This window comes from Leucopleurus acutus, assembly GCF_964270905.1.
Source record: "Leucopleurus acutus genome assembly, chromosome: 9".
NCBI classification, from domain to species: domain Eukaryota; kingdom Metazoa; phylum Chordata; class Mammalia; order Artiodactyla; family Delphinidae; genus Leucopleurus; species Leucopleurus acutus.
Genome location: NC_139144.1, coordinates 93057403 through 93085037, shown reverse-complemented (window position 1 = coordinate 93085037; position 27635 = coordinate 93057403). Strand labels below are relative to the sequence as shown.

At 40.5% G+C, this 27635-nt stretch overlaps 1 protein-coding gene across 2 annotated transcripts in view; it reads left to right on the top strand.

The window, feature by feature from the left end:
* Window positions 1-27635, top strand: part of DGKI (diacylglycerol kinase iota) — a gene marked incomplete at its 5' end in the record, with an annotated part of 450403 nt that overhangs the window by 358685 nt on the left and 64083 nt on the right. For both annotated transcript variants that reach the window (XM_082846809.1, XM_082846808.1), the window contains 6 exons: window positions 2557-2636; window positions 4897-4941; window positions 16471-16540; window positions 19087-19127; window positions 20228-20355; window positions 22838-22963. In XM_082846809.1, coding sequence (XP_082702935.1) covers window positions 2557-2636; window positions 4897-4941; window positions 16471-16540; window positions 19087-19127; window positions 20228-20355; window positions 22838-22963 — 490 coding nt within the window. The remainder of the gene's footprint in view (window positions 1-2556; window positions 2637-4896; window positions 4942-16470; window positions 16541-19086; window positions 19128-20227; window positions 20356-22837; window positions 22964-27635) is intronic.

Genomic DNA, 27635 nt, shown 5'->3' with positions numbered 1-27635 from the left:
ATTTGTAAGACCAAAGCAGCACTGGGATTTGAATCCAAGAGAGAATGACTGTAAATTCTTTCTGTACCTTCATAGGATAAATTTGACAACAGTCGTCAGTAATCATGCTATGAAACTGTGGTATAGGATGCCATTTTTTTTTTTTTTACCCCAACTGAATAGCTAATATCAATCAAATACACCGTTTCTCTTCATCAGCTTCTTGAGGAATAAGCAAAGTTGCTGACTTTATACCCTTAGTAGAAATGAATGACACATCTTTGAAAACTTTTTCCTAGACATTCATTATTTTAGGTCTGGAATATCCAATCTCTAATTGTAGTTTAAAATATCTGCTACCAAATGTATTGGATTTATGGCCAGACTAACTTCAAGCATTGATAGTCAGAGGGGTTGACCAGATTCCTGCATTTCTATATAATGTGTCTCCTCATTTAAGTAAATAGGTAAATATTAATGAAATTTTATTTCTCTACATTTGCACATTTGAAATTAAGAGAAAGATTCTAACATGGATTCTCATGATAATTATAGCTGTATTCTATTTCCACAAACTTTGATTTATTTTCTAGGCTAAATTCTAGGTTTTCCTCATCATTCCTCAAGTATTAGAAATCCTTATTCTTCTCTTACTTAAGTAGGTCACCTTATTTGGACCTATTTAATAGTCTAGCTGAGGGTGATTACTTTAGTCACTACTATTAGGGATCTCTTTACTGAATTTCCCTTTCATTCCTTTCAAAGATGCATGATTACCATACTGAAGACTTCTTGGATATTTCTGTATATATTCAAAAAAGGAGAGAAATTATTTTTCCAGATTATTATTCCCCCAAACATGTGATACTTACATGGTTCCTCACCCTTTTGCTTGCTGTTCTCTTGCTTAGCTTCTGGAAGAATAGGCAAAGGCAAGCGCCAACCCAATGCACACTCTCTGCTCCTGCTCCAAACCCTTCTTCTTTGTCTATCCTGGAAAGTAGACTTAGCTCTTAAAGACACACTTTCTCTTTCTCACTTGAACAGGCCCTAAGCCTGTCTTCCTCCTCCCCCTTCCCCACCTTTTTTTTTTTAAAAAAAACAAACTTTTATTGAATACCTACCAGGCATTGGGGTTATAAAAGGAAATAAGTCTTATTCCGGTGAGAGAGACCATACTGATTCATAGGCTTATGTAGTTCTGCAAGATGATGGATGCCTTCCAGCTTATGTTTGAAGCACTTTGGGAACCTAAAGGTATGAGGTAGTGGTATTGTTCTCCCTAGTGGAACCAGTCTAGGAGGTAATGTTGAGAAGCAAACTCTGTATCTTTTTCTCTAGACAACTCTTGCTTCTCTAAGAGACCAGTGGGGCTCCATATCCTTCAGAGAGCCTCAAATCTACCCTCCAGGCAAGACTTAGTTCCTCTCTCCTATAGCTTTCAAGTGACTGAGTTCATACATTTACCATAGCCTATGTTCCATTTATTATTTTTTATATGTGTGTCTTTTCTACAACTTGGTGAGTTCCTCAGGATTTTCCCATGCATTTAAATCTGTTTTATTCTCTGTATAATTCATTTTTAAAGCCCTAGCACTTTGCATTTTCAGACCTATTTATTGATGATGAAGCTTTAAAAATTCAATGAGTGAAAGATTTTTAAAAATCTTTAGTGGACACAACTGTCCTGTCATCTCCTTGTTAATCTCTAGTTGGTTGCTTCAAGATTTTGAAATATTTTTTAAATCATGGGTTTAATAGTATAACTGAATTTTTAAAATCAGAAATGTACACATACATTTTTTGTTTGACGTTTTGGGAAGGAGACTATTTTCAGTTTTTCAGGAATCTTGTGGTTATATCTGAAGCAGGAGTTTCTATCCATTAAAGCCATTGTATGACATTTACCACCACTTAAAAAAGGTATTTAAGGCACGTAACAGCTTCTCCTCATTGTTTTCTGAAGCCCTGCTGCTACCACATTTACACTGACCATCTTTAAAATCACTTGGATTTTTAAGCTATGAACCTTCTAGAAGCTTTTTTTTTTTTAATGTTTCTTGCCTATTTCATTCTGGCATTGGCCACCAGGTAACAACAGTGCCTTGAGTAGCTTGAGTCTCTTAAATAGGGAACTGTTGCAAAGTGACATAAAGATTAAGCCCCATGCATTTAAGAGGGAAAGGGGTAAGTGTCCAGTATCATGATTTTTTAATTCCTCTCTGGTACTTTGGCTCTTGCAAATACGGGCATAAATTAGCAGCTGGCTGTGAACAGCCTCTGGCCCTGTCAGTCTACTGTTTCCATGACATTGTACCTCTTATCAGGGCCACTAAGACAAAATGAAATGAAGGCTGGCCACGTGGCAAGGGGCAACATGGATCATGCAGGGAAAGAATATGAAAACTGCATAAGTAAAGAGACTGAGCTCGTAGAAGAGGTGCCGGGAGATAGTGAAATATCCAAAAAACCAATTATATTTATGAGAGGTCTTTTTTAACCATAAAAAATGCATTTATACCAAAATAGAAAAATCAAATATGTTATTTTAGATTTTTCTCTTTCCTTCACCCTTAGCCATCCCTCTGGGTATTCTAGTTGTGCGTGGAGACTGTGATTTGGAGACTTGCCGTATGTACATAGATCGCCTGCAGGAGGTGAGTTTCTTTAGCCAATAATTTATTCTGCTCAGTTTTCCATTTTTGTCAGTAATTACCAGCCATCTATATTTACTTCTAAGATGATGCATTTGGGGAGGAAATGGAAATATGGTGGCCTTGTCTTTCTTGTCTCTTAAGCATACACCGCATCTTCTCCCTCCCCATCCCCACTGCTGTTTTTCCTCCTCGGGTGGTTGGAGTGGGAAAGGTTGATTAGGTTAAGTACAGCACCACGTTGCTCCAGTGTGATCCATAGCTATAGCCTGGAACTCCTTGTCTTGCCAGACAGCTCACCTGTGTTTTTTGAACTATACAGAATTTCAAAGGGCACTGATAAATAATAAAGGAAAACAGATTTGGCGTTACTTAATGTTTTGCATCTAGTACAGACTTCTGTCAGAGACAGCTAGATTTGTTTTTAAATGTAACTTCTACAGGAAAGAAAAACCTATATTTCAAAAGAATTTGTGTCAGAACACAAAGGAATAATCTATTATTTTTTTTCTCAATCTGGTCTTACCATAGAGAAAGAGAAAGGAGGAGGTCTCATATGTGACATTCCCATGAACTTGAACTGCACCAGCAAAGCCAGGAGAACCCAGATCCATCACTGCAGTGGTCATGGGTTGTTTTTGCAAAATTTCAAGGGAGAGTATTCAGTGTCTTGTTCTACAAATGGCAAAAAGCATAAACAGCCACTTCTTTGTCTTTGTTTCTTGGTGAAAGATGCACATTAGAATCACTTTTCTGGGATGTGGTCTAGACATTTATATTTTTAAAGCTCTTGCGTGATTTTGATAAATACCCCAAGATGAGCAACTCTCTTCCAGACAACACATTATACATAAGTAAATATCACAAATAAAGAAGATATATAGTGTTTAAAATCCCTTCAAATTGTAGCTACTTAGCTTTGAACATTAGAGTCTGTTTCTCTTGGTGGAAATAAACTCAGGTAGGAGGCATAAAGGAATGTAAAAATTACTAATTTTTCTCTTCAGCATTGTGAAGGATAGAGATGGAACTGGGAATGTAGAATATTTTGAGATAGTTGCCAAACTGTGAATACTAATAAGGGTGAGAGAAGAAAAGTCAACAGAGTTTATACTTGTGGCTTCACTTGGCTATTTTTACCAAAGATAAATTTAACATGTAAAAATTTGTGAACTTTTTAACATGTGACTCAGGTCCACATCAATCCTAGAACATATAGTAACTCATAGTTTCAAAATAATGTTGGTCTTTTATTGTGGAACTTCCCTCAAAAAAAAAAACCCAGCAATAAAAAAAGTGGCTCATAATTGATACCAAGCTTTTTTTTTTTAAACACTTGGGTAACTTAAGATTCCACAGTAGCAAAATATATGACTGATGAATTGACTTTGTTGAAAATTAACTTACTGTTACGCTTATCACACCAATATTCAACAACTAAAAGTAGGATTCTTAAAAAAAAGAATAAAAGAAAGGAAAGAGCAAGCACAAATAAAGAGGAAAAGTTTTAAACTTGGGCTCAGAGAGTAAGTTGATAAAGCCTGTGGGAAGCAGGTACCCAGGTAGCCAGGATTGCTGACGTCTGTAAATAGAATCACTATGCTCGTCAACAAGGAAGCCTGCAGGACATGACAGTGATGACAATTTAGTTATAAAACTTTATAAAAGGAGCCTGGCTCTCAGAATCTCCCAGTAAAGCCTCATTAATTTCAACCCTGTTAATTTGCACTTCGTGATAATGCAGAGCTGGACAGTGATTTTTTCTTTTCAGTCTATGAAATCCTGTGTTTGCCAAGCAACTTGTCAGTATAAACACAATTATCCTGACAGTATGTTTTTGGTCTTAGATAAATAAATTCTTCCTAAGTGCCTAAGGGGGCTTAAGTAGCTTACTGCACAAACCAAAAGTCCAGGTGCAAGTTAACTAGGATCCCCATTTATTACACCAAAATCGCCTGTCTTTTACTTTTGGTCTTCTCTATCCTTGAAATTATATCACTTACCTCTAAACGCTATTTAGGATTTATAAGTTTCAATAGCTAAATGGCCTTTCTTCTCTTAGTCCAACTGGGTGTGCTTTTATTATTTTTGGCATTATCTTCTTTGTTTAACCTTGGGGGACTGGGGAGAGTAAGATGCTTTCCAGATGGGCTTAATAATATAAAATTGGGCGTTTAGTTGATGGAGTTGAGGCAGTTTGTTCAAACTAATCTTAAGGTGTATGGGTTTTTTTTTTGTTTTTTTTTTCCCATTTTCTCATTAGGACCTGCAGTCAGTTTCTTCTGGCTCCCAGAGAGTTCATTACCAGGTAACATATAATTGACTCTCCTTGTTTCTTACATTCCATCCAAAAGAAGTCCATCTGTCAATTAATGTCTCATTCGGATTAGAGTCCACATCCTCCCCTAGGGATAGAGTTCACTCCAAGAACCAAGATGAAGTTGGCATTCTGATTATTTTGCATTTTCCTGCAAAATGGACAGTCCTAGTCTAGTGCAAACTTGGGCTGTGGCTGTTCTCCCAGATCATTTAGGAAAGATTATAAAATGAAGGGCTTTCAGTGCCAAATACTAGAAAACTCAACTCAAACTAGCTTGACAGGGAGTCTGTTGGTTCACATCAGCACAGAGTTCAGATGCAGGGTGGATTGTGCGTTCTGTTGGTTTTTCTGCTCTGTTCTCCGTTTTTTGTCACATTTCACCTCTGCACAAGACGTTTTCCTGGTCCAAGATGGCTGCCAGTAGCAACCGGGGCTGTGTGTTTCTCATTCACATCCAGGAAAGTAAATTCCCTGCTTCTGCAACCATGAAACCAACTTTCTAAAACGCAATCTGTTTGTCCCATCCTGATCTCTTGGACAGGATCCAATAAACCCAGCCTGCCTCTCTCTAATAACCCACATCCGGTTCCTGGGAGAACGCTCAGTGACCCTTTGCCCCAACACTCTTTGGGAGTGCAGTCTCTTCCCCACTTTCCCACCCTTACTGTGCGGTACGAGCCCCTCCAGCCATCCTCTTCCCATTAGATTTCCCAGGCATGATTTAGATACCAATGCACAGCATCACCCCAAACTGGAAGGGGCGTATGCAAAGCTGTCTGAATCGTCCCATAAAAGCCCTTCTCTCTGAGAAGCCCAGTACCCTTGCCGGCTAGGAGGGGTGTGTGGGAGTCACAGCATGCTAATGACACCCTCCAAATAAATCTTCTCCTAGACCCTCTATACCTCCCTCCACGTGGGGGAAGGACTTAATATGTCTACATCTGGCAGCACCTCACTTTGGGTTTTGGTGTCTATTACACTACACCTGAAACCCCTAGTTAAGCATCCTTTTGCCAAAACAGCAAAAAACAACTATCAAAAGAAAACCCTCTGTGCCTTGTAGACTCTAGGTGACTTTCTTCTCCTGCCAGTCGACAGCCTGTGCCCTCAGTCAAAGTGGCCTGATCGTCCTGAGGCTGGATGACAAAAGTGGCCTGGCGTTCTCGTTTGTATGTTTGTTGCTCAAAGTACCCCACTATTCCAGGGTCCCGTCTTCCATCTGGCTGCAACAGAAAGGATGATAATTCACTTAGGGTGTGTTTGCAATGAGAAAATAAAGTCTACTTCTCGGACTGTTTTTTTTTTACCAACCATTAGAAGACAAATTTCTACTTTATTGTTTAGATAGAGCACAACATTTCTTGTATCCATTATTTGCATATTTACCTGGAGCCACTATCTAGGTGTCATTTTCTTCTTTAAATTATAGTATTTTTAAAGTCGGAGCTGATTTCCACCCTTTAAGGATTGGCACCGGTAGCTATAAGATTTTAAGGGTCTTCTTTTTTAGAATTTTTCATTTTTACACATGGACAGTTTAAACCTTTGCAGTTGAACCGAAGTATCTAAAACATTTATTCTGATTAGTTTTATGAAACTGATACATTTCTTTATTAGCCCGGCTTATTCAATGTAGTCATTTTGGCTTAAGGGTTTTGATATAGGGATATTTTCTACCATGTTTTCTTTATGCCATGTTTGTACATATCCACAGATATCAGGGGATGGTTGAGACTCTAGAATATGATAAGGATATTGATCTTATTGATTATTTGTTAATAAAAACATGCAGAAGGATTAATGGTACTTATCCGTATCAAAATCTTTCTGTTTTTTGTTTATTTGCAGTAAGGTCAAACCCTGGTGTCAAAACTGCTGCATTATAAACATCACTTCAAAAGTGACATTTATCCTATGTGGTCAGTGCACAAAAGGTTTGTGCACTGACCACATAGGATAACCAATGCAGCGATCAAAGATGAGTTTCAGGAGTGTTACTTCGCCCCACACCCCTCCTTGAAGAATTATAACAAGCAGGAGCCTTTTGGGTATTAAGAGAAGGTTGGAATAAGAGGTCTAGGGACACCCCAGAACTGCGCATTAAGCAGGAAGTTTAACTGAGGGAGACAGTGTTTGAATTAGCATGGCCTGAGAGTAGGGAGAGGGTGGGGAGGAAATTCCCTAAGCAGAGCGACAGAGAGCTGGTTGAGGTAAGGAGTGAGGGGATATAAACTTTCCCATTTGGCTGGGATCTTGGGCAGACAGGACAAGGAATGAGTTGGAGGGATGGTGAATAAAGAGTTCTTTTTTGGCTATAGCAATCTTAATATGCCTATTAGATGCAAGAGGTTTTGGTGAGTAGAAAATTGGATGTATGACTTTCAAAGCTTATCGAAAACATTCAGGCCTCGACATAGAAATCTGAGGGTCATTAGCAAATGAATGGTATTTAGTTGAAACTATGGGGCTGGAGTTCACTCAGGGAGAGTTTGCATAAAGAAAAGGGCCCAGGGCTTCCCTGGTGGCGCAGTGGTTGAGAGTCCGCCTGCCAATGCAGGGGACACGGGTTCGTGCCCCGGTCCAGGAAGATCCCACATGCCGCGGAGCGGCTGGGCCCGTGAGCCATGGCCGCTGAGCCTGCGCATCCGGAACCTGTTGCTCCGCAACAGGAGAGGCCACAATAGTGAGAGGCCCGCGTACAGCAAAAAAAAAAAAAAAAAAAGAAAGAAAGAAAGAAAGAAAAGGGCCCATTGTCATATCTGTCTACTGAGTGGTGAAGAAGAGCATAAGTTTAAGAGAACAATCAGTCCAAAAGGGTCATGGAAACAGATGGGCAGCTGGAAATCCAGGAGAAGGTGGTATCATGAAAACCAAAATTGAAATGTGTTTCAAAAAGGAAGGAGTAATGAAATGTGTCAGATGGTGTGGAGAAGCTGAGATGACATAGACTGATTTCTATATTTTCCCGAGGGTACGTATAAAATACATGGGGGAGGTGTATTAGTTTTATGTAGAAAGTGACAAAACCAACTGGCAGGAAATTTAGCACTAGATCTTGTGTTTCCTAATGCAGAAACTGGTAATATCAGCATCTCTAGTCTGCGTCAGTGAGAGTTAGAGGGCGATTAGGAGAAAGACCTGTAAGAAACACGGACAGCCAAAAGCCTTCAGTGCTTTTTAATGACCTTTCTTATGCATGCAATGGAGCTAAATATACTTGAGAATCAACTGTGATGGAATGAATAAACACCAGTAAGTTTAAAAGCTTGAGAAATTCCAGTGGGCTCACTAATTTGCAGTTGGGATTTTAGCTGACGGTTTTCTAAGGCTAGAAGAAACTCAAGAGAAAATCAGCATTTGGAAAGGTGTACAAGTGCCCAAGACACCTTATTAGTGAGCCATATGGCATTTCCCAGCCATTTAAGCATTTCTTTGCTTTGGATTCTTCCTTTCCCAAATTCATAGTGAATTGCCAACAAAGTACTAGGTCTCAAAAATGACACCTTGTATTAACCTAACAAGGCATAATAGGTTATACAAGAATATGCTGGATATTTATAGCCTGCTGAATATTCCTGCCTGCGCCATCTCTGAGGTCAAAACACTAAGGCCCCTCCATCCTAATGCATCTCCTGTAACCCGTAACTGATAGTTATAACTTGACAAGCAAAATGCACTGCGCTTGCAGATTCGGGATACTCTTGAGCTTGGCAAATAAACTAGAATTCATAGGGAAATTGGACTCTGCATACCTATTTAATGAAGATGCTTCCTGAAGCCACCTACTATGAAATTATTCCTTCTCTGCTCCCTCCCTGGACTTCTTTATGTCCCTTCTTAGCTCCAAGTCATAAAGTTACTAAGGAATAGAGGCAGATTCAACCATTCTAGTGATTGTCAACTGGGGGAGATTTGCCCCTCATATGGGACATTGGGCAATTTGGACATTTTTGTTTGTCATGACTAGGGGACATGGTACTACTGGAATCTACTGAGTAGAGGTCAGGAATGCTGCTAAACATGTCACAATGCACAGGACAGTCCCCTACAACAGAGAGTTATCTAGCCCCCCAAATGTCAGTCGTGATGGGTTTAAGAAATCCTGAGTCATTCTGATGGCTCTCAGGGCATGACTGGGGACCAGGCAGATGAAAGTGCTAGAGGAAGAAAGAAAGTGGGAAGAAGAGCAGGAGGAATAAAGGAAGTAGAAAGACGCATCTGTGGATATGGTGGAGCAATGGGACCAGGAACAGTTAGGGATGTTGTAGACACTCAGGGTTTCCCCGTTTCTATGGGGTACAACGTAGTTGGCACACAGAATGAGCTAATACTTTGAGGTGTTAATAAATACAGTAGGACTCAATAATAGGTGAAAATGGATCTATTCAGGTGATTCCTCCGCTTTAAGAATTCATTTACTTAGGGCTTCCCTGGTGGCGCAGTGGTTGAGAGTCCGCCTGCCGATGCTAGGGGACACGGGTTCTTGCCCTGGTCCGGGAAGATCCCACATGCCGCGGAGCGGCTGGGCCCGTGAGCCATGGCCGCTGAGCCTGCGCGTCCGGAGCCTGTGCTCCACAACGGGAGAGGCCACAACAGTGAGAGGCTCGCGTACCGCAAAAAAAAAAAAAAAAAAAAAAAAAAAATTCATTTACTTAGAATAGCACTAGAATGGTTGGAATGTTTCACAGTAGATATAACAGTTTCAAAAAGTTCTTTCTTCCTTTAGAGCCTTTACAGCTTTCACTTTCACAAGAAAACACTCCTGATCAGATCTGAGTCTACAGCCATTTGTTCATCCTTTCATCTCTTTTTTTTTTCTTTCCTGCGCACGTGCTCTTCTCCTGGAGGATAGGTCCGTGTTATAGTCCATCAGAGCTCTGTCTAGTCCTAGGCAAGCAGCATGTGCCCACGAATATTTGATTTATTCTCCTTCCCTTCATATTGGCTGCCCTTATTCATCTCTCTCTATTATCTGAAATCTCTTCCTCCTTAATTTGTTTTCTGGATTCTAGAAGAGTCTGAATGGATGGGTGGAAACAAGTTCAAGGGAGTCCCCCTGGGAATTACTCTATCTTGTCTTAGGGAAGGACAGGAGTTAGCTAGGAAATTTGGTGCATGTTGTTTTTTTGGGGGGGGCGGCTAGATCAAAACTGTCAGAAATGGCTCAAATGGAGAATTAAAGTAAGACTTGCCTGGGGCCAGGTCTGTTTGCTGTTACAAGTGAAGGCAAGACAGCTAACACACACACACACACACACACACACACACACTCACACACACACACACACACACACACAGCTGTTGTTGTTGTTAATGGAAGACTTTCTCACCAGAAGAGGGCTCTTGAAAATGTTGGAATCTCTCTCATTTCCATCTTGTACCACACCATCACTGTTTCTTCATCTTTCAAAGCTGGGTTGGTAATGGCTATTCCATTTCTGCACATTCTTCTGCTGCAGGAGTTGTGGGTGGTAAAGGAGTAGGTTTGAAGAGTGAGAGTTTTGAAAGACAAAACAAAACAGTAGCAAGTCCATTAAGTGGGACTGTAGTTGGACACAGATGCATAAATGCACATTTCTAATCATCCCTGATGGTCTATTCACTAAGAATGAAGAGATATTGATATACAACGTGGGGATGGAAAGAGAGAAAAAAAATGATTGAATAGATGGGTTGAGTGCAGAAAATATCAAGGCAGGCAGAGGAGAAATTTGGATGGATACATAAGAAATTTGGATCTATACATAAGACATTTAAAAGTAGTGATTATTGAGTAGACATTGTTCAGCGAAGCAGAGATTCCCAATTCAAAGGAACCTCTAATTTGCCTCTGCATACATCTTCCCTAAATTTTATGAAAGAAAAAGAATTTCATTCGCAGTAAAGGTGTAGTTAAATACCAGGTGAATATTGCTTAATTGGATAACCTACTGGAGTGTATAATGGGGCTGCTGTGGAATCATTAAATTATGTGTGCATCAGCTCTGAGTAATTGAATGTAAATTAAGGGCAAGTTTGGCATATGTGGTTCACATAATTTCCCTATCCATTACATATAATTCATGCCAGTTGACTTTCAAAAATATATGTAAGAAATATCAGGTTTGCTTTTGTGCGTGCTATATTTTTAGCATGAGAAACAGATTTTCCATTAGCATACATCAAAAGAGAAAATGCACATATCAGGGATTTTTGAAATGCGTAGTTTTGTTAATATTATTTATTTAAAGAGCATGCAATTTTAGAAGACAGAAAGGAGCATGGTTATGTCCAAGGTTATATCATTCTGCCTACACTGTAGAGCAATGACAGTTGCATTCATCTAAATCATACCATTTATATGAAGAAAAATAAAAGGTCACAAAATAAGCAAGTCAAGTATCTTATCTCTTTGATGAATCATTGATTTGATTATGCAGTTTGAGCGGACTGAGGAGACGAGAAGCCCTAAACTAGTACTGAAGGCTGTTGATGTGATTGTTAGTGGCACAGCTCAGGGGATTATGTGACTGTCTCCTGAAATGTAGCTGTTTCACACAATCACATTTCTCAAGTGTCTACAGTCAGATACTGTTGAAAGGTGCATATTTTTGAGTTTGTTTTCTGGCTCCATCAGAAATTGTCTTTGTACATTGACTTTAATGTGCAGCATTCACAAAGCAAACATATGTCTGACCATTCGCTTCACTGTCACTGGCAAGGATGTTGCCACGTCCGTCGTAGTGGGTCCATGAGACTATGGGTCCATGGCCCCATGAAATCCTGGGGGCCATCCTTGACCTCCTGCTAGGGGCTCTTTTGTTTCCTTATATCCCCTTTTCCTGCTCAAGTCTGACTCCTGGTCTGCACTGTGCTGCTGGTCACCCTCCTGCTGCCCCTGAATCCAGGATTTCTTAACGCCAGGGTCACCCACTCTACCTGTGTGCCAGGCCCTCTGTGAGGACACAGGTTACCTGATGTAATACCTACAGTGCGTTAGCAGTGTGAGTTAAGGCAACACCACAGCAAGTTTTTCCTTAACCTCTAGACAAACATCACTACCACTCGCGTGTATTCTGATTCTCTTTTTTGAGTAGGAGAAACGGGTATGGGTAGACAATCTGCAGGAGTTACGTGAGTACAGAAGACTCTCATCATCTCTGCGGTTGTCATTAGTTGGTACCATCAGAGTATAAAGAAGTTTACAGATCTTGGCTTTGGGTTATTGCGAATTCCTTTTTGACAATCTGCTTCTCTTTATTCCTGCTCTACTTTTAATCCACCCAGTATACATTCATCTTTGATATTAAGGTCCTCAAGGTATTTCTGTCTTTTTTTTTTTTTCATGGAAAGGCATTTTATTTTAAATATAGCAGTGTGTCAATCCCATGTCAGTCCCAAACTCCCAATCTATCCCTCCCCCGACCCTTCCCACCTGGTAACCATAAGTTTGTTCTCTAAGTCTATGAGTCTATTTCTGTTTTGTAAATAGGTTCATTTGTAACTTTTTTTTAAAATTCCACATATAAGCAATATCATATGATACTTGTCTTTCTCTGTCTGATTTACTTCACTTAGTATGATAATCTCCAGGTCCATCCGTGTTGCTGCAAATGGCATTATTTCATTCTTTTTAATGGCTGAGTAATATTCCATTGTATATACGTACCACATCTTCTTTATCCATTCATCTGTCAATGGACATTTAGGGTGCTTCCATGTCTTGGCTATTGTAAACAGTGCTGCAGTGAACATTGGGGTGCATGTACCCTTTCAAACCATGTTTTTCTCTGGATGTATGCCCATGAGTGGGATTGCTGGGTCATATGGTAGCTCTGTTTTTAGTTTTTTAAGGAACCTCCATACTGTTCTCCATAGTGGCTGTACCAATTTACATTCTCACCAACAGTGTAGGAGGGTTCCCTTTTCTCCACACCCTCTCCAGCATTTATTGTCTGCAGATTTTTTAATGATGGCCATTCTGACTGGTGTGAGGTGATATCTCATTGTAGTTTTGATTTGCATTTCTCTAATAATTAGTGATTTTGAGCATCTTTTCAGGTGCCTCTTAGAGACATTTCTCAAGGTATTTCTCTTGACTTTCATTAGCTACTTGTGTCATGAAGTCTGCCAGGTTTTATAATCCTGGCTTATCTTAGTTTTCCGGTTGCACGTAATTCTAGACTTCTGCTTGGTTTTTAACTGCCCACCCAAAGTAGACCTTATGACAGTACCTTTCTGGTGTGTACCCTTTTGTACCTTTCTCCACATTGATACAAAGTTACACACATAGATGTACATCATACACATATGGGGTTTTGTTGGTTTTTGAAAAAAAAATGGATTTACATTTCTCATGCACTCACTCTACATATTATACCACAATTTATTTTTAACAGTAATATACCATGGACATTGTCTTGCTAATACATGAAGCTATAACTCAGTCTTTTAAAACTGCTCCTCTGTTTCATGATATAGATTTAACCTTATCTCTGTGGATAGACATTTATGTTGTATACAGTTTCTGCCTGAAAAAACAATGTTGCAATAAGCATCATTGTACAGATTTGAATATAAAGTTGTGGCAGAATTGTAACTGTATCACATGCTAAACCATCTGTTAATGTTCGCCATACTTGTATAGAGTTTCTAATTGCAGTCACGTAATACATACAGTGAAGCTATCTAAACTCTATAATCAGAATTTTCTTTACATGAATGTAGTCTCAGTTCCTTGTCTCTGGACTCTCTGTCTCTGTTGTTCCCATTGATTACCATATTTCTAGGGGATTCTTAAGCAGATGGGTACATGGGGGTGGAGAGTAGGTAGTAACATGGCTGGGGAATTTGAGGGAGGAAAAATTCCGAGTTACCAGGCAGTGAACTACCTGTTAAGAAATACTGAAGATTACTTTAACAGTTAACAAAAGCTGAAGCTATGGAAAATTCTTCAACACCAGAGTCAAAAGAAGTCTTCATAACCATTAAGGTCATCCTTTCTTTTGCTTTCCTCATGTTTTTGCTTGAGTTGAGTTAAAAAAAAAAAAAAAACTTCTCTCAAACTTGACCTATACAAACCCCATCCATCCTTCAAAACCCCAAATGATAGTAATTCCTTTAGAAGCCATAAACCTGGGATTTAAGATTATGGCTTCTGTGGTAAGAGAGGCCTGTATTTGAATTATAACTCTACCACTTAATATCTGGATACTTCTGTGAGTTTACTTAAATTCTCAAAGCTGCAATTCTTCATTTACGGCTTGCTCTTAGATCCCAGAAAAGAGGTTCAGGAAGAATAGTAGAGTAGATGGTAGGAGAAAAGCCAGCTGCTCAGAGAGCTTCAGGTGTTTGACACTCTAAAGGTATTTCAGTACCTTTGAAATAGTCATTCCTATTTTTGTAAGTCTGGATATCATTAAGGCATTTTAATGATTAGAATCTTCTTATTTTGTTGAATCCCCTCTGATATAAACTTTGATTATTTAAATTAGTAGCTTTTTAACCTTTCGGGGATCTCAGATCACTTTGATAATCTATGGAAAGCAGTGGAAAATACACATACATATAGACACACCAAATTTACAGGAAATTGCAGGGAGTTCAAGAATTGTTGAACCCATCTGAAGTGTTTTAAAGAGCTCTATGGCTTTAAAAAATGTTTTCACAGAGCCAACATAACATTCTCTTTAAGCAAAACCCCTTTAAGGAAATTGAGTTATATCAAATGCTTTGTGCCTCAAGATACAGAGTAAATAAACGAACAGAAAAATAAGCAAAATAAGTCAGGTACATACATAAAACTCTCCAGATACACAGACACTCACACGTGAAAATGTATGCAATTATATCAATATTATGTTAACAGCCTGTGGTAAGCTGGTTGTGCGGCTGAGGCAATATATCAACCTGCATTTTATTAAACTAAATTATAGCCAGCATTCCTGAATTTGAATATTCTAGCAATCACACTCTCAGTCTTTAGGTTTTCAAAATTAAAAAAGCAAGCATTTCTGTATTCTTTCAGAGTCAATTTTTACCTAGGGAAATTCTGATACTTTTCATGGCGGTCTCTGTAGCACATTCGACATCAAAATTCAGAAAGTATCCTCGGTGTTTATGTCCCTTTACTCTTATAGAAGGAAGTCACATTTCTGTTTGACATCTTTGTTTATTAGCCCTCACAGTTGCCCCTAAATGTTTCAGATCGTTTTCGAATTTCTGGATTTATAATTACAGTTCTCACTAAACTGAGACATGTTAGTCGCTTTAGATGTTTTATGAAAACACATTAAGAACCCTAAGTTCCTTTAAAAACAAGATATCACATGTGTCAAAATATAATTCTCAAAATGTTAAACACAATTCTCATATAAATAGGTACATGTCACGATTTCATTTAGCCCAAAGCTGATTCCAAAAAAGAGGACTACATATTTATCTCTGTATCCATAGCTATATCACTTCTGTATCTCTACATATAAATCTTGGTACCAGTCCTGAGTAAGACCAACTTTTCCTCTATTAATTATTTAATTGGCAGAATGCATTCATATAAAAACTCCATCTACCCAAGATTTCTAATAACGGACCTTTTTGTCCCCGTAACTTTAGGCCCATGGTTCTAAAACTTTAGCATACATCAGACTCACCTCAAAGATGGCTGAGTATCACCCCCAGGGTTTCTGTAGATCTGGGGTGGCACCTGGGAATCTGTGTTTCTAACAACCTCCCAGCTGATGCCGCTAGTCCGGTGTTCATACTTTTGAGAAGCACTGATTTAGGCAGAAGCTTTGCCTGAGGATCACGTGGGGCAGCTTAGACTTCCAGAGAAATCAGTGCAACCCCTGACTCGCTCTCTTCTTATCTCTTCTGTGTTCTTCCCATTTCCTTCCCCTGTCCCCCTCTGTACACACGAGATCATGCACACCCAGCCTCGCTCCAAGGATCCTCCTTCTATTTGAACATCTCAAATCTCTCGTAAGGGTCAAACTCCCAGTGTCCTCCCGCGGAGACCTGGCCTCCCTCATCATTTGTTCCATTTCTGTCAGTGATCTCAATTTCGCTATGAACCAGGGCCAGAATGCTCCAAATCATGTGTTGTAAACTAGAATGTGCATTTCATGTTTTTAAAAATTATTAACGGCAGAGGTTCTTTCAGTAGGGGACATTTTTATACCTATGTGGAGAACCGAAATACAAATGACAGCCAGCTGCCACTAGTTCCTCAGCTTCATAAAGGGAAAGAGAGTCTCCAAAGGAAGTACATGTCCCAAGTTGTATAATTTATGAATGTTTAATGGAATAATTGTAAATCTCCTGGAAACTTGATATGGGAGTTGTTATGTGAAATCATTCATTTCAAAGCAGAGTCCCCGTGTGTCCTTGCAGTGAAAAGTATGCTTCCATCTCTCACCAGCGCTTTGTGTAGTAAAGGATGCTCACTCTTAGAAATAGGTGATGGGGCAGAATGTGGAGTGAGGGACGCCCCTCAGGCCATTCAAATGGAGCCACCAGGATGTGTATGTCTCTTTCCAGGACCACGAAACCTCCTTCCCCAGGGCGCTCTCAGCTCAGAGACTCTCCCCACGGTGGTGCTTTCTAGATGGTGAGTGTTTCTGTATTTCCTGGAGGGGTGGGGATTGGGGAAGCCACAAGGGCAAGGTATTGATGGATAGAGTGGACTCTAATTTTCCAAAAGACTATTCAGAAACCCTTCACGTGGCTGCACGTGATTGGTATTTGCATCTCAAACGATGTGAACTTGCTGATGTCGCAACACACTTTCCTAAAGTTATCTCCCTCAAAGCAAGTTGGTTAATCTGGCCGAACTTCTCAACATCAAATTGCTCAAGGTGATATTTCCCTTTCACTCCCCTTTTCCAAAAACGTGTTGAGTACTTGTCTTCAGGCCAGTAGATTGATTCCATAAGCACGAGGACGGGTGCTAATTGGTATGTCGTTTGCATATTATGGAACTTCCATATTATTGTCAGTAAACCATCATTTCAGGATGAGGTATAAATTTTTGTGAAAGGGTAGGCATTTTCAGTTGTGTTCACATCTGCTCTGCTGTTATTGAATGTATAGTAGGTCGGTCATCTTCTGATTGGTTAATGAGCCCATTTTCCATCTCTGTCTCCCTAAATGCTGCCTAATCCCACTTTTCTATCCAGTTACCCATTTTACAGTACATTCCTGCTTAGATACTCCCAGTGTATCTACTACCCCGTATCTCTCTTGTCTGTGTGGACATTTAGCTTTCACTGTAGACCTTTCTTTTGTTCAGCTTTGTGTGCATCTGAAAGGATATAAATGTGGATAAGAGAATGACAGGATGTGTGAGGGTGTGAATATTTTTTAAAGATGAGCACCTGTATCTATATCAAATCTAATCCACGTACATCATGACATCGGTTTTCATTAATGGCTTGTCAGCTGCCTCTGAAGATAATCTATACTGCTTTTCTTCCAGGTCCTTTATTCCCTAGTGATGAGAAGCGCAATCATTTTGTTTTTCCTGAATCCACAGAGGAACAACTTATATTTAAGAAAATTACAAAAATGTATATGAATTGTTCTATATAGTCTATTTTATATACAGTCTTAGATAAAATTACAAGTGTGGTTAATGGTCTAGATATTAGTTTTACTCTAGAAATAGTTTCGTTAAGAACATTTAACAGGTGATTGCAGTCATGGTTAACAGAACAAAGTAGACAAAGTCCTTCTCAGGCAAATTTTACTCTGTTGCCTGAGTATGAGGGCAAGAACCATGATTGTCTTATTTCTTAGCTTATTTCCTTTGGAGAGAAGCTACTCGTTAAATATCTATGATTTTTGAATGATTATTTGCATTTTGAGTTTTTCCCTCTAGTACTGTGTACTTTGTAGAAAATTGTTTATAATACTGGACTCTTAGATAGATTTAAATGAGGAGGAACATAATTCTTTTGAATATTGATAATAATCAGATTAATTTCTAGAAGCCCAAAGTTTGTCATTAAGTTGGTTTTTTTCCCCCCTCAAACTACAGATGCAGGCAAGTCCCTTATAGGGTTGCTTAAATAATTTTTGTTTTTTCTGTTTTAGCTTTCTTCAGACATGGCTTAGGGACTCAGTTTTAAAGTGAAATGATGCCTTTAATACCACATGTGGTCCCGAGCTCTGCATCTTCAAACTGTTTTCCAAAATGAGAATCACTTCCTCAGGAAGTCAGGCTACCTACAGTATTTTTTTGTTTATTTTTGTTTTTCCTATCTTTATTTACTTGATAAATACATATTGAGTCCCAGCTCTGTTGAGGGTTCTGTGCTGATATCTTGAGACATAAAAGAAGAAATGAAACACAGATCTTTAAAGAGGCAGATATCTTAGTCTCAGAGTTCTCTGTGAAGATAGTTTTTATAAACCATGCACAAAATGCAAATGTGCATATAGAGGTAGGAGCAACAAATTCTACCTGGGGCAAGGAGGATGGGGCTGAGGAAGGTTTCACAGAAGAGGTGGCATTTGAGTTGGTCCTTACGACATGATGTACTATTAAAAGCAGTTTATTGAAATATAGTTGATTTACAATGTTGTGTTACTTTCAGGTGTACAGCAAAGTAATTCAGATACATATATTGGGCTGACCAAAAACTTTGTTCGCTTTTCAGTACAAATAAGACATTTTTCATTTTCACCAAGAACTTTATTGAACAATGTATTCATTAATCGAATGAGCTTTTTTGGCCAACCCTATGTGTATAAGTTCTTTTTCAAATTCTTTTCCATTATACGTTATTACAAGATATTGAGTATAGTTCCCTGTGCTACACAGTAGGTCCTTGTTGGTTATCTGTTTTACATACAGTAGTGTTTATATTTTAATCCCAAACTCCTAATTTATCCCTCCCTCCCTTTCCTCTGTGGTAACCATAAGTTTGTTTTCTATGGGTTAAGACATGGTTTAGGTAGACACGTGTAATGCGGAAGGGCTTCCTAAGCAGTGGAATAGCGGCAGCAGAGGTGTGAAGTCCTGAGTGTTTCTAAGTAGATTTAGGGACTGACTGGGATGTAAGGTTTTTGATTGTCATCGTAGGTGAGAAGGTTGTAAATCTGGTGCCAGAACACAGGCCTCTCTGAATGCCGTATACATTTCTTTCTCCCTAGCTACTTCTGCTGATCGCTTTTATCGAATAGACAGATCTCAGGTAAGTTTTCTTGAGCCTATTTGTGAAAGTGAAAAACTCCCCAGGAACTATACTCATCTTTTACTTTTTTTTTTCAACAAAAACACTGAAATGTGTACAAATTCTGGAATGGTATTCATAGTCTCAGCTATGAGCTTGTTATTTGTCTTCACGTGTTTTGTGATCTGTGGACTCAAGGTGATATGGTTTGACCTTGAAGATGAATCCAGAAGATAGGTAGGCTTCTAGACGTTGTCACCAGCCTGCACTCCAAATCTTCATTCACACTGCTACTTTTACTGCTTCCTAGCCAAATTTTATGCCTTTTTAACTTTATTTCTGATTAGCAAATTTGAGACCTCAAGTGTGTATTATGTTGCTTGGTTTCAACTCACCACTTCCCAGAGTTCAGTAATGAGAAAAAAAAAAATGCTTATGCCCAATGATAGCTAGTGCTCCCACTGGAAAAGAAGGTACAGAATGGAATCCACTGATAAAACCAGTTGTTAGGGCTTCCCTGGTGGCGCAGCGGTTGAGAGTCCGCCTGCCGATGCAGGGGACGCGGGTTCGTGCCCCGGTCCGGGAAGATCCCACATGCCGCGGAGCGGCTGGGCCCGTGAGCCATGGCCACTGAGCCTGCACGTCCAGAGCCTGTGCTCCGCAATGGGAGAGGCCGTGACAGTGAGAGGCCTGCGTACCGCAAAAAAAACAAAAAAAAAAACAAAAACCAGTTGTTAGCCATGCCACTTAGCTTTGACCGGATCCTGGAAGTCCAGGTCATCGTACATGCATGCTGGACCAAGTTGCATGTAGGGTGTCACTTCTTTGATAGTATTTGGGAAGAAGAGGAGGCAAGACCATCTCTGGTTATACCTAACAGTATCTTGGTCAGAGTCCCAAACCAAGAAGGATTCAACTCTCCCCTTCCTCAGCCTCTTGCTACCATGTTGTTTCTGGGAGGGATGCCCACTGGTCAGGCCTCTGAAAATACACTGTGGTCATTTGCTATGTCATAAAATTTCATTATTCCTCAAGACCAAGAATGCTTTGTTTTGTTATTCTTCAGATGATGGATGTGAACACCTTATCAGTCATCTGACAGACTCCTTTTTCTTCCTTAGGAACATTTGCACTTTGTGATGGAGATTTCTCAAGATGAGATTTTTATTCTGGACCCAGATATGGTGTTGTCACAGCAGGCAGGGACACCCCCAGGAATGCCTGATCTGGTGGTGGAGCAAGCCTCTGGGTGAGTGGGCTTCTTCCTTGGTGGTGTGGTGGTGAGGCTGGCCGCAGGGTCACATGGTGTCTGGTTTGGCCTTGCACTTGACATTTCTAATGAAATCAAACTATTTTGAAATACAGGTTTTCTTGTATTTCCTTAGAGTGTAGCACAGCTGGTTCCATTCTAAGTCTGTCTTATGAATGTCTGGGCAGAATTACTCTTTCCACTCAGATCTGTGTCATGTCTGAGGCTTCTTTACCCACCACACCAGCATTTCCTACCAAACTAGAAAACACTAGTATTTGCGTTTGTGCATATACATCTGTAATGCCTGTACTATCACATTAAAAAATGACACAGGTGGGGCTCCCCGGTGGCGCAGTGGTTGAGAGTCCGCCTGCCGATGCGGGGGACGCGGGTTCGTGCCCCGGTCCGGGAGGATCCCACGTGCCGCGGAGCGGCTGGGCCCGTGAGCCATGGCCGCTGAGCCTGCGCGTCCGGAGCCTGTGCTCCGCAACGGGAGAGGCCACAGCAGTGAGAGGCCCGTGTACCGCAAAAAAAAAAAAAAAAAAAAAAAAATGACACAGGTGGTTTGACAATTATTTTTTTCCTCCACATCCCTTCTCTTCTTCCTCTCCTCCTCTTCTTCCTCATCCTTCTCTTTTTTCTCCTGTATCAAGGCAGCCTGATACATGCAGATATCAAGCACTTATAATTATGAGTCACACACTGTGCTGAATGCCTTTCTTATATCCCTACTATTACTTCATAGTGACTTAATCATCTTAAGTGCTCTATGCTTATTTCCTCATCATAAAACGGACATGGTAATACCTACTCATACAATTGTTTTAAAATTAAATGAGTTGACACATGTAAAATTAGGGCAGTTGGTGGCACTTGGTAGACACTCATTAAAAATTATGTTATTGAAATCATCATCATCATTTCACAATGACCCTGCAGATTTGGCACTGTTATAATGTTAAATCCATAGATAACAAAATTGAGGTTTAGAGAGTTTTTGTAACTTGACCAGTATTGCACAAAAAATAAAGGGGAGAAGTTGAGATCTATTCCATGCTAGAGCCCATGTGTATTTTAACCACCACACTGCACCACCAAAACATATTAACATTTCTAGATTATTTCGTCAATTCAGAAATGTTTATTTAGAGAGCTTTTTTATGTGCCAGGTACTACTGTAAGCACTTGGGAAACAACAGTGCAAAAGTAAAAACACAGAGACCTTTGCCCTTGTGAAGTTTAATGAACTTTTGTAGTTTCCTGGTACACAGACGCTAAAGAGTGAAAATAAGGATTTCCCCGGAGAGCACACACACGTGCACTCAAAGGGCATGTGCAAGTGGGTGCACATACTTATACACTATTAGCAGACACATTCGCTTGAGGTAAGCCTCATGCCTGTTCACCCCGTTCACTAATTCGACCACGGCTGCTATTTCTGAGCATCCCACTCTGCCAGGCCAGCTGATAGCAGTGGTTCGTCCCTGGTCTGTGCGGGGCCAAGAGAAAACAGAAGTGGCGGCTGGAACAGATTTCCAGCTGTGTTTAGGAGCCGGAACGACTGATACCGGAGCTGTCCTGGCATGAAGGGAAAGCCGACAGGCACGAAGGATGGCCTGATAAAAAAACCCCGGGGGTCCCGAAGGTAGTGGGAAAGCCACATACGATAAGTCAGGACTGTCAGTTGTGGGGAAGGCAAGTGTGATGCCGTGTCCCGCCGTAGAAGCGGTGGGTGCTGGAGTCTAGGCGTCCTCCCACCCCGCCTGATTGGGGCCGTAGTGTTGGATCCGATGAAGGGTGAGCCCGTTTTGCCAAGCTCGTCCTGGGTTTTGCCTTCTAAGTCATTCTCTATCAGCTCTGGCTCCAGAGATAAAGCAGCCTGCAAAACCACGAGAACTTGAGTCAGTTCCTTTCTCATTTCTTTTCCATTGCCCCCTCTGGAAATAAACTGAGAGCTGGGAAGCTGTGAAAGAGCAAATCTAGGCTTTGTTCTTTTCTACATCAGGCGCCATTGCTTCTTATCTATGTCATATTTAAAATTACTTAATCTTTTTTTTTTTTTTTTTTTTTTTTTTTTTTGCGGTACGCGGGCCTCTCACTCTTGTGGCCTCCCCCGTTGCCAGCGGCCATGGCTCACGGGCCCAGCCGCTCCGCGGCACGTGGGATCTTCCCGGACCGGGGCACGAACCCGTGTCCCCTGCATCGGCAGGCGGACTCCCAACCACTGCGCCACCAGGGAAGCCCTAAAATTACTTAATCTTGAAATTCAGTTTTCTCATCTATAAAGAGGGCAGCAGCATACAAAGAGTTCCTGATGGTTGAGAAAATTAAACGGACTATTAAGGGTGAAACACCTCGTAACTACCCAATAAAGATTAATTTCCGTCCTCACGTTTGGAGACAAGAATCATCCTGAGAAAGAGCAGACTAAGTCCTGTGGCTGACCTTGAATGTCTGCTGCCCTTCTCCTCCCTCCCAGAATGACAGACTGGTGGAATCCTGCCCTCCGGAAACGCATGCTGAGTGACAGTGGGCTGGGAATGATAACTCCGTATTACGAAGAAGACTCAGATCTGAAAGATTTCAGCCACTCCCGAGTGCTACAGTAAGAGCTCTTTCTGTCTCTTGTCCTGTGTACCACTGGGGTTGCTGGGAGAGGATTCTGTGGGGTAGTAGCCAATGGGAAGGAGTCTCTTCTCAGTGGTGCTCCAGCTGTCTCCTGATTGTGTCACCCTGTTCACCTTGCTCCCTTTTCCTCACCCCGAAGCTCCCAGTGGAGCCTCGCCTTCCATTTCTCTTGTTCCCGAGCCTCAGTGAGACCTTGCATACGGACCTACAACTACTCTGAACCTCACCAGGGTTCGCTTTACTGGAACCCAGTGTTTACCAGATGCCCCTGTGTTTGCCATACTGTGAGGACATGCATGAGAGTGACATGAGTAGTTTGGAAGTGATGCAGAGTGTTTCATTTGTGTGAAAATTGTGATGTGCTGTGACAGGTCAGTTTCACGAGTCTCCGGTTCTGAGCCTCTGGCTGTGATGTGTAGTATTGCCAGGTGGTTTTGAAGGCTGCGGTGCAGTGCTTGTAGTCTCTCTGGGTAAATGATGCAGCATTTGTTCAAAGGTCAGGAGAGTGGGTGTGCTTTCATCTGAGGGATGGGTACTGAGTTTTGCAACAGTGTTGGTACACTCGTGTCCCGAGAATCCTCCCTCCTGTCACCCCTCCTTGCAGAAGCAGCTTCAAGGTGCACCCTGTGGTCATGGACACAGTCATGTGCACCCACTGTTTGACTCCAGTCCAGTCACCCCATCTCAGAGGTTGTATAAGTTCGTTGTAATTCGTGAGATCAGGCTGGTTCCCAGTCCGATTCAAGGTCCTAATCGAATAGGGACAGTGGCCTTGTAACTATGCAGTCTTACCATCTTTACAAAATAACAAGATGATTGAGATTCTTAGAAGCCTAGGGTTAACAGAAGAGGCAGGGCAATGCATTGTTTCTAAGACCGGAAGCAATTTCGGTGTGATAAAGGGGAGGAAAAGACCGGAAGCAATTTCGGTGTGACAAAGGGGAGGAAAAAGAGAAATCTGAAGCTAATTATTTTGGTGGTAATGGTTCTACTCAGACACCCCAAGGGCAAAAGGTGATTTCGTTTTAATTGCTTCTCTGTACTACCTCTTATTCTGTGTGTGAAGAGTGGGAAGGAGAAAATGAATTACTATGGATTTTCCTTTTTAATTAAACCGCGTTGTTAGTTTCCGATGGCAATTTGATTGCTTACAATTCAGGGCATTGTTTTCCATTTCTTTTGTATATGGAATTGAGGCTGTGAACCAGGCTGCGTCATCCACCCACTGACAGCTAAAAAAGTGACCATCTAGCTTTGGGCAGATTTATTTGAAAATTAGGGTTTTAAATAGCCATAGAAATAGAAATTAAGACTAGACAAACCAGAGGAGTGATTCAGTTATTCTTATATACAGGCTGTTTCCAAAAGTGGAAACAAAAGCTCAGGCACGTGAGCTCAATCTAGTTTCCTATGCCCTGATTTTTCTGTGTATAGTATGTTAACATATATATCATGATACGTGAGATTGTTTCTAAGACAGTAACTATTCTTTCCAAGAATCACAGATAAATGTACCATTTTATATAATAGTCAAGTTCTTAAAACCCTTTCTCAAAATCAACTCTTATTTTTTATTCGGGTTATATTATCCTTTTAGGAATTTCTCTTCATATTTCCTTGAGCTTCCACTGGCAGCCACTAGTTTTCCTGGATATTTATACTACCTTATGCCTCAAATGCACTAGAGCAGCTGACTCCTTTTTAAAACATTTTTCTGTCAAGTAACTTAGAAAACAAACATTCACTTCTAGCTTTGAGTCTTTCCAGCTGAACCTCCAGATATTGTGTAACAGAGACAAGTTGTCCCCGCTGGGCTCTGTTTGAACCTTTGACTCACAGAATGTACAAACAAAATTAAATGGTTGCTTTAAATCATTTACATACTTTACCTTATCCAGTTTGTCTATTAATTCTGAAAATTTTTGTGTATGTGTGTTCATTAATTCCTTTAGGAAGAACATCTCTTTATTTATTACTTCAGAGAGCATCTTTGATACACATACGTATAATTGCAGTTATAGAACAATGGAATTATGTAATAATATATATTTTATACAGATATGTAATGTATAATAAGGTCAGTAATAGCTAGTATTGATACCTGCTACGTGCTTTCCACTATGGTTAAATTACCCTTAAATCTTTCAACAATTTTTAAATCTCACATTGCTTAACAGATGAATGAACTGAAGCTCATAGCGTTTAAAATATTCATCTTAGGTCACCCAGGATAACTGTGGTTTGAGTGAGGTCTGCTTGACTTCTGACTCTGCCATACTGCCCTGTTTTCCTGAAGGGCCAGTGCAAAGGCAGCGTGCCCAGAGTCCCAGGGCCCAAGAAAGATTTACTTCGGTATCTCTCTTTATAAGCATTTGTAAGGTGAAAAATTCTACAATGTAGGAAGACTACATATGCACATTAAATATGTACAGCTGCAAATTTACCCACAAGTAAATATGGTTGAGAACTCATTGAAAGCATTTTTTTCTTTAAAAAAAAGAGACTGAAACAAAAAATAAAGATAGGCTTTTATTTAAACATTATTTAATATGTGTTCAATATGCCCCAATCTAAATAAGCTCAAACATTATATGAAAAACACTAATGTGCCACCAACACTGAAATATCATGTTATTGTTTTATGTTATTACTTGCATTAAATCTTTCTACCCATAGCAACAGACAGTAGCATAAAAATATATATTGTTTTATGGGGTTTTTTGTTTTGTGTTATCTTTTTACTTTTCATCACCTGTATTGAACAGTGCATACGCTTTTAGAATTTGCCACTTCATGCAACATCAAATGTTTAAAATTCATTCATATCGATGTTACGGAATGCAAGTTTGTGTGCCCAATGCACAGTAAGGCCAAACAACTGAAACGTCAGCGTTTGGAGCAGAGAAGAGTTTATTGCAGGGCCAAGCAAGGAGAATTGGTGGCTTATGCCCAAAAGACCCAAACTCCCCGAAGGGTTTCAGCAAAGCATTTTAAAAGGCAAGGTAGGGGAGAGGGGGTCTCAGGGTATGTGATCAGCTTATGCACAGCTCTCTGATTGGTTGATGGTGATCAATTCTTAGGCACCGGAAAGTCTGTGGGCTCCTTGCTCACGATCACCAAGTAGTTAATTTATTCCATTTGGTGGTGGTTTTAACATCTGAAAAAAGTCTGGAAATATGCATCAGATACTATTATCTAGGTACTTCAGAGAGGAGCTACAGCAGAAGATATGGGGAAGGGGTCTGTCCTGGGACGGCCTCATAGAGTCCTCCTTGGTTACGTTGATGTATGTAGATTTCAAATCATTTAATTTGGTATAGAATATTGTGTTATACAAATATGCCATGACTTATTCCTCCATTTAGATATTGATTTCTAATATTTTATTATTTAAAAATACGGTGAACATTTTGCGTGTGTCCTCCTGTGTCGCAGGGTGTATATACAGTTTCAACATTTTTTAAAAATTTTTATTTATTTATTTATTTTTGGCTGCGTTGGGTCTTAGTTGCGGCTGCAGGATCTTCGTTGAGGCATGTGGGATCTATTTTTGTTGCTGTGCCCCGGTTCTTTGTTGAGGTGCATGGACTTCTCTCTAGTTGTGGCGTCGCGGGCTCCAGGGCGCGTGGGCCCTGTAGTTGTGGCATGCAGGCTTCTCTCTAGTTGTGGCATGTGGGTTTTCTCTCTCTGTAGTTGTGGTGCGTGGGTTTCAGAGCGCATGTGCCTTGTAGTTTTGTGGCACGTGGGCTCTAGTTGAGGCACGCAAGCTCAGTGGTTGTGGTGCAGGCTCAGTTGCCCTGCGGCATGTGGGATCTTAGTTCCCCAACAAGGGATCCAACCCATGTCCTCTGCATTGGAAGGCGGAATCTTTTTTTTTTTTTAATAGATGTATTTATTTATTTATGTTTGGCTGCGTTGGGTCTTCATTGCTGTGCGCGGGCTTTCTCTAATTGCGGCGAGCAGGGGCTACTCTTCGTTTCGGTGTGCAGGCTTCTCATTGTGGTGGCTTCCCTTGTTGTGGAGCATGGGCTCTAGGCACGCGGGCTTCAGTAGTTGTGGTGCAAGGTTTCAGTAGTTGTGTCTCGTGAGCTGTAGAGCGCAGGCTCAGTAGTTGTGGCTCACGGGCTTAGTTGCTCTGGGGCCTGTAGGATCTTCCTGGACCAGGGCTCGAACCCGTGTCCCCTGCATTGGCAGGTAGATTCTTAACCACTGCCAACGGGAAGTCCCAAGAAGGTGGATTCTTTACCACCAGACCACCAGGGAAGTCCCTATACAGTTTCAACTTTGGTCCATGTTGCACAATTTACTTTCCCATTAGGAATATTTAAGAATCAGTATGTGAAGGGACCTGAAGAAGTATTGTAATATTCTAGGTACAACTATAGCATCTATTGCTTTCAGCCTTAAAGCCCCAGTCAACTTGGAGATAGTAAAAGTTCAATTTTAACATCTTGTTCACCAGGCTAAATAATTCTATAAAAAAATCAAAGGGAAATTTTAAATTCTTAGAACTGAAAATACTGTTTATCAGAATTTGCAGGAAATAACAGAAGTGGTATTCACAGAATGATTTATGACTCTAAATCATTTATTAAGAGAAAAATGATTCCATACAAATAAAGCATTCAATTTGATAAACTGGATAAAGA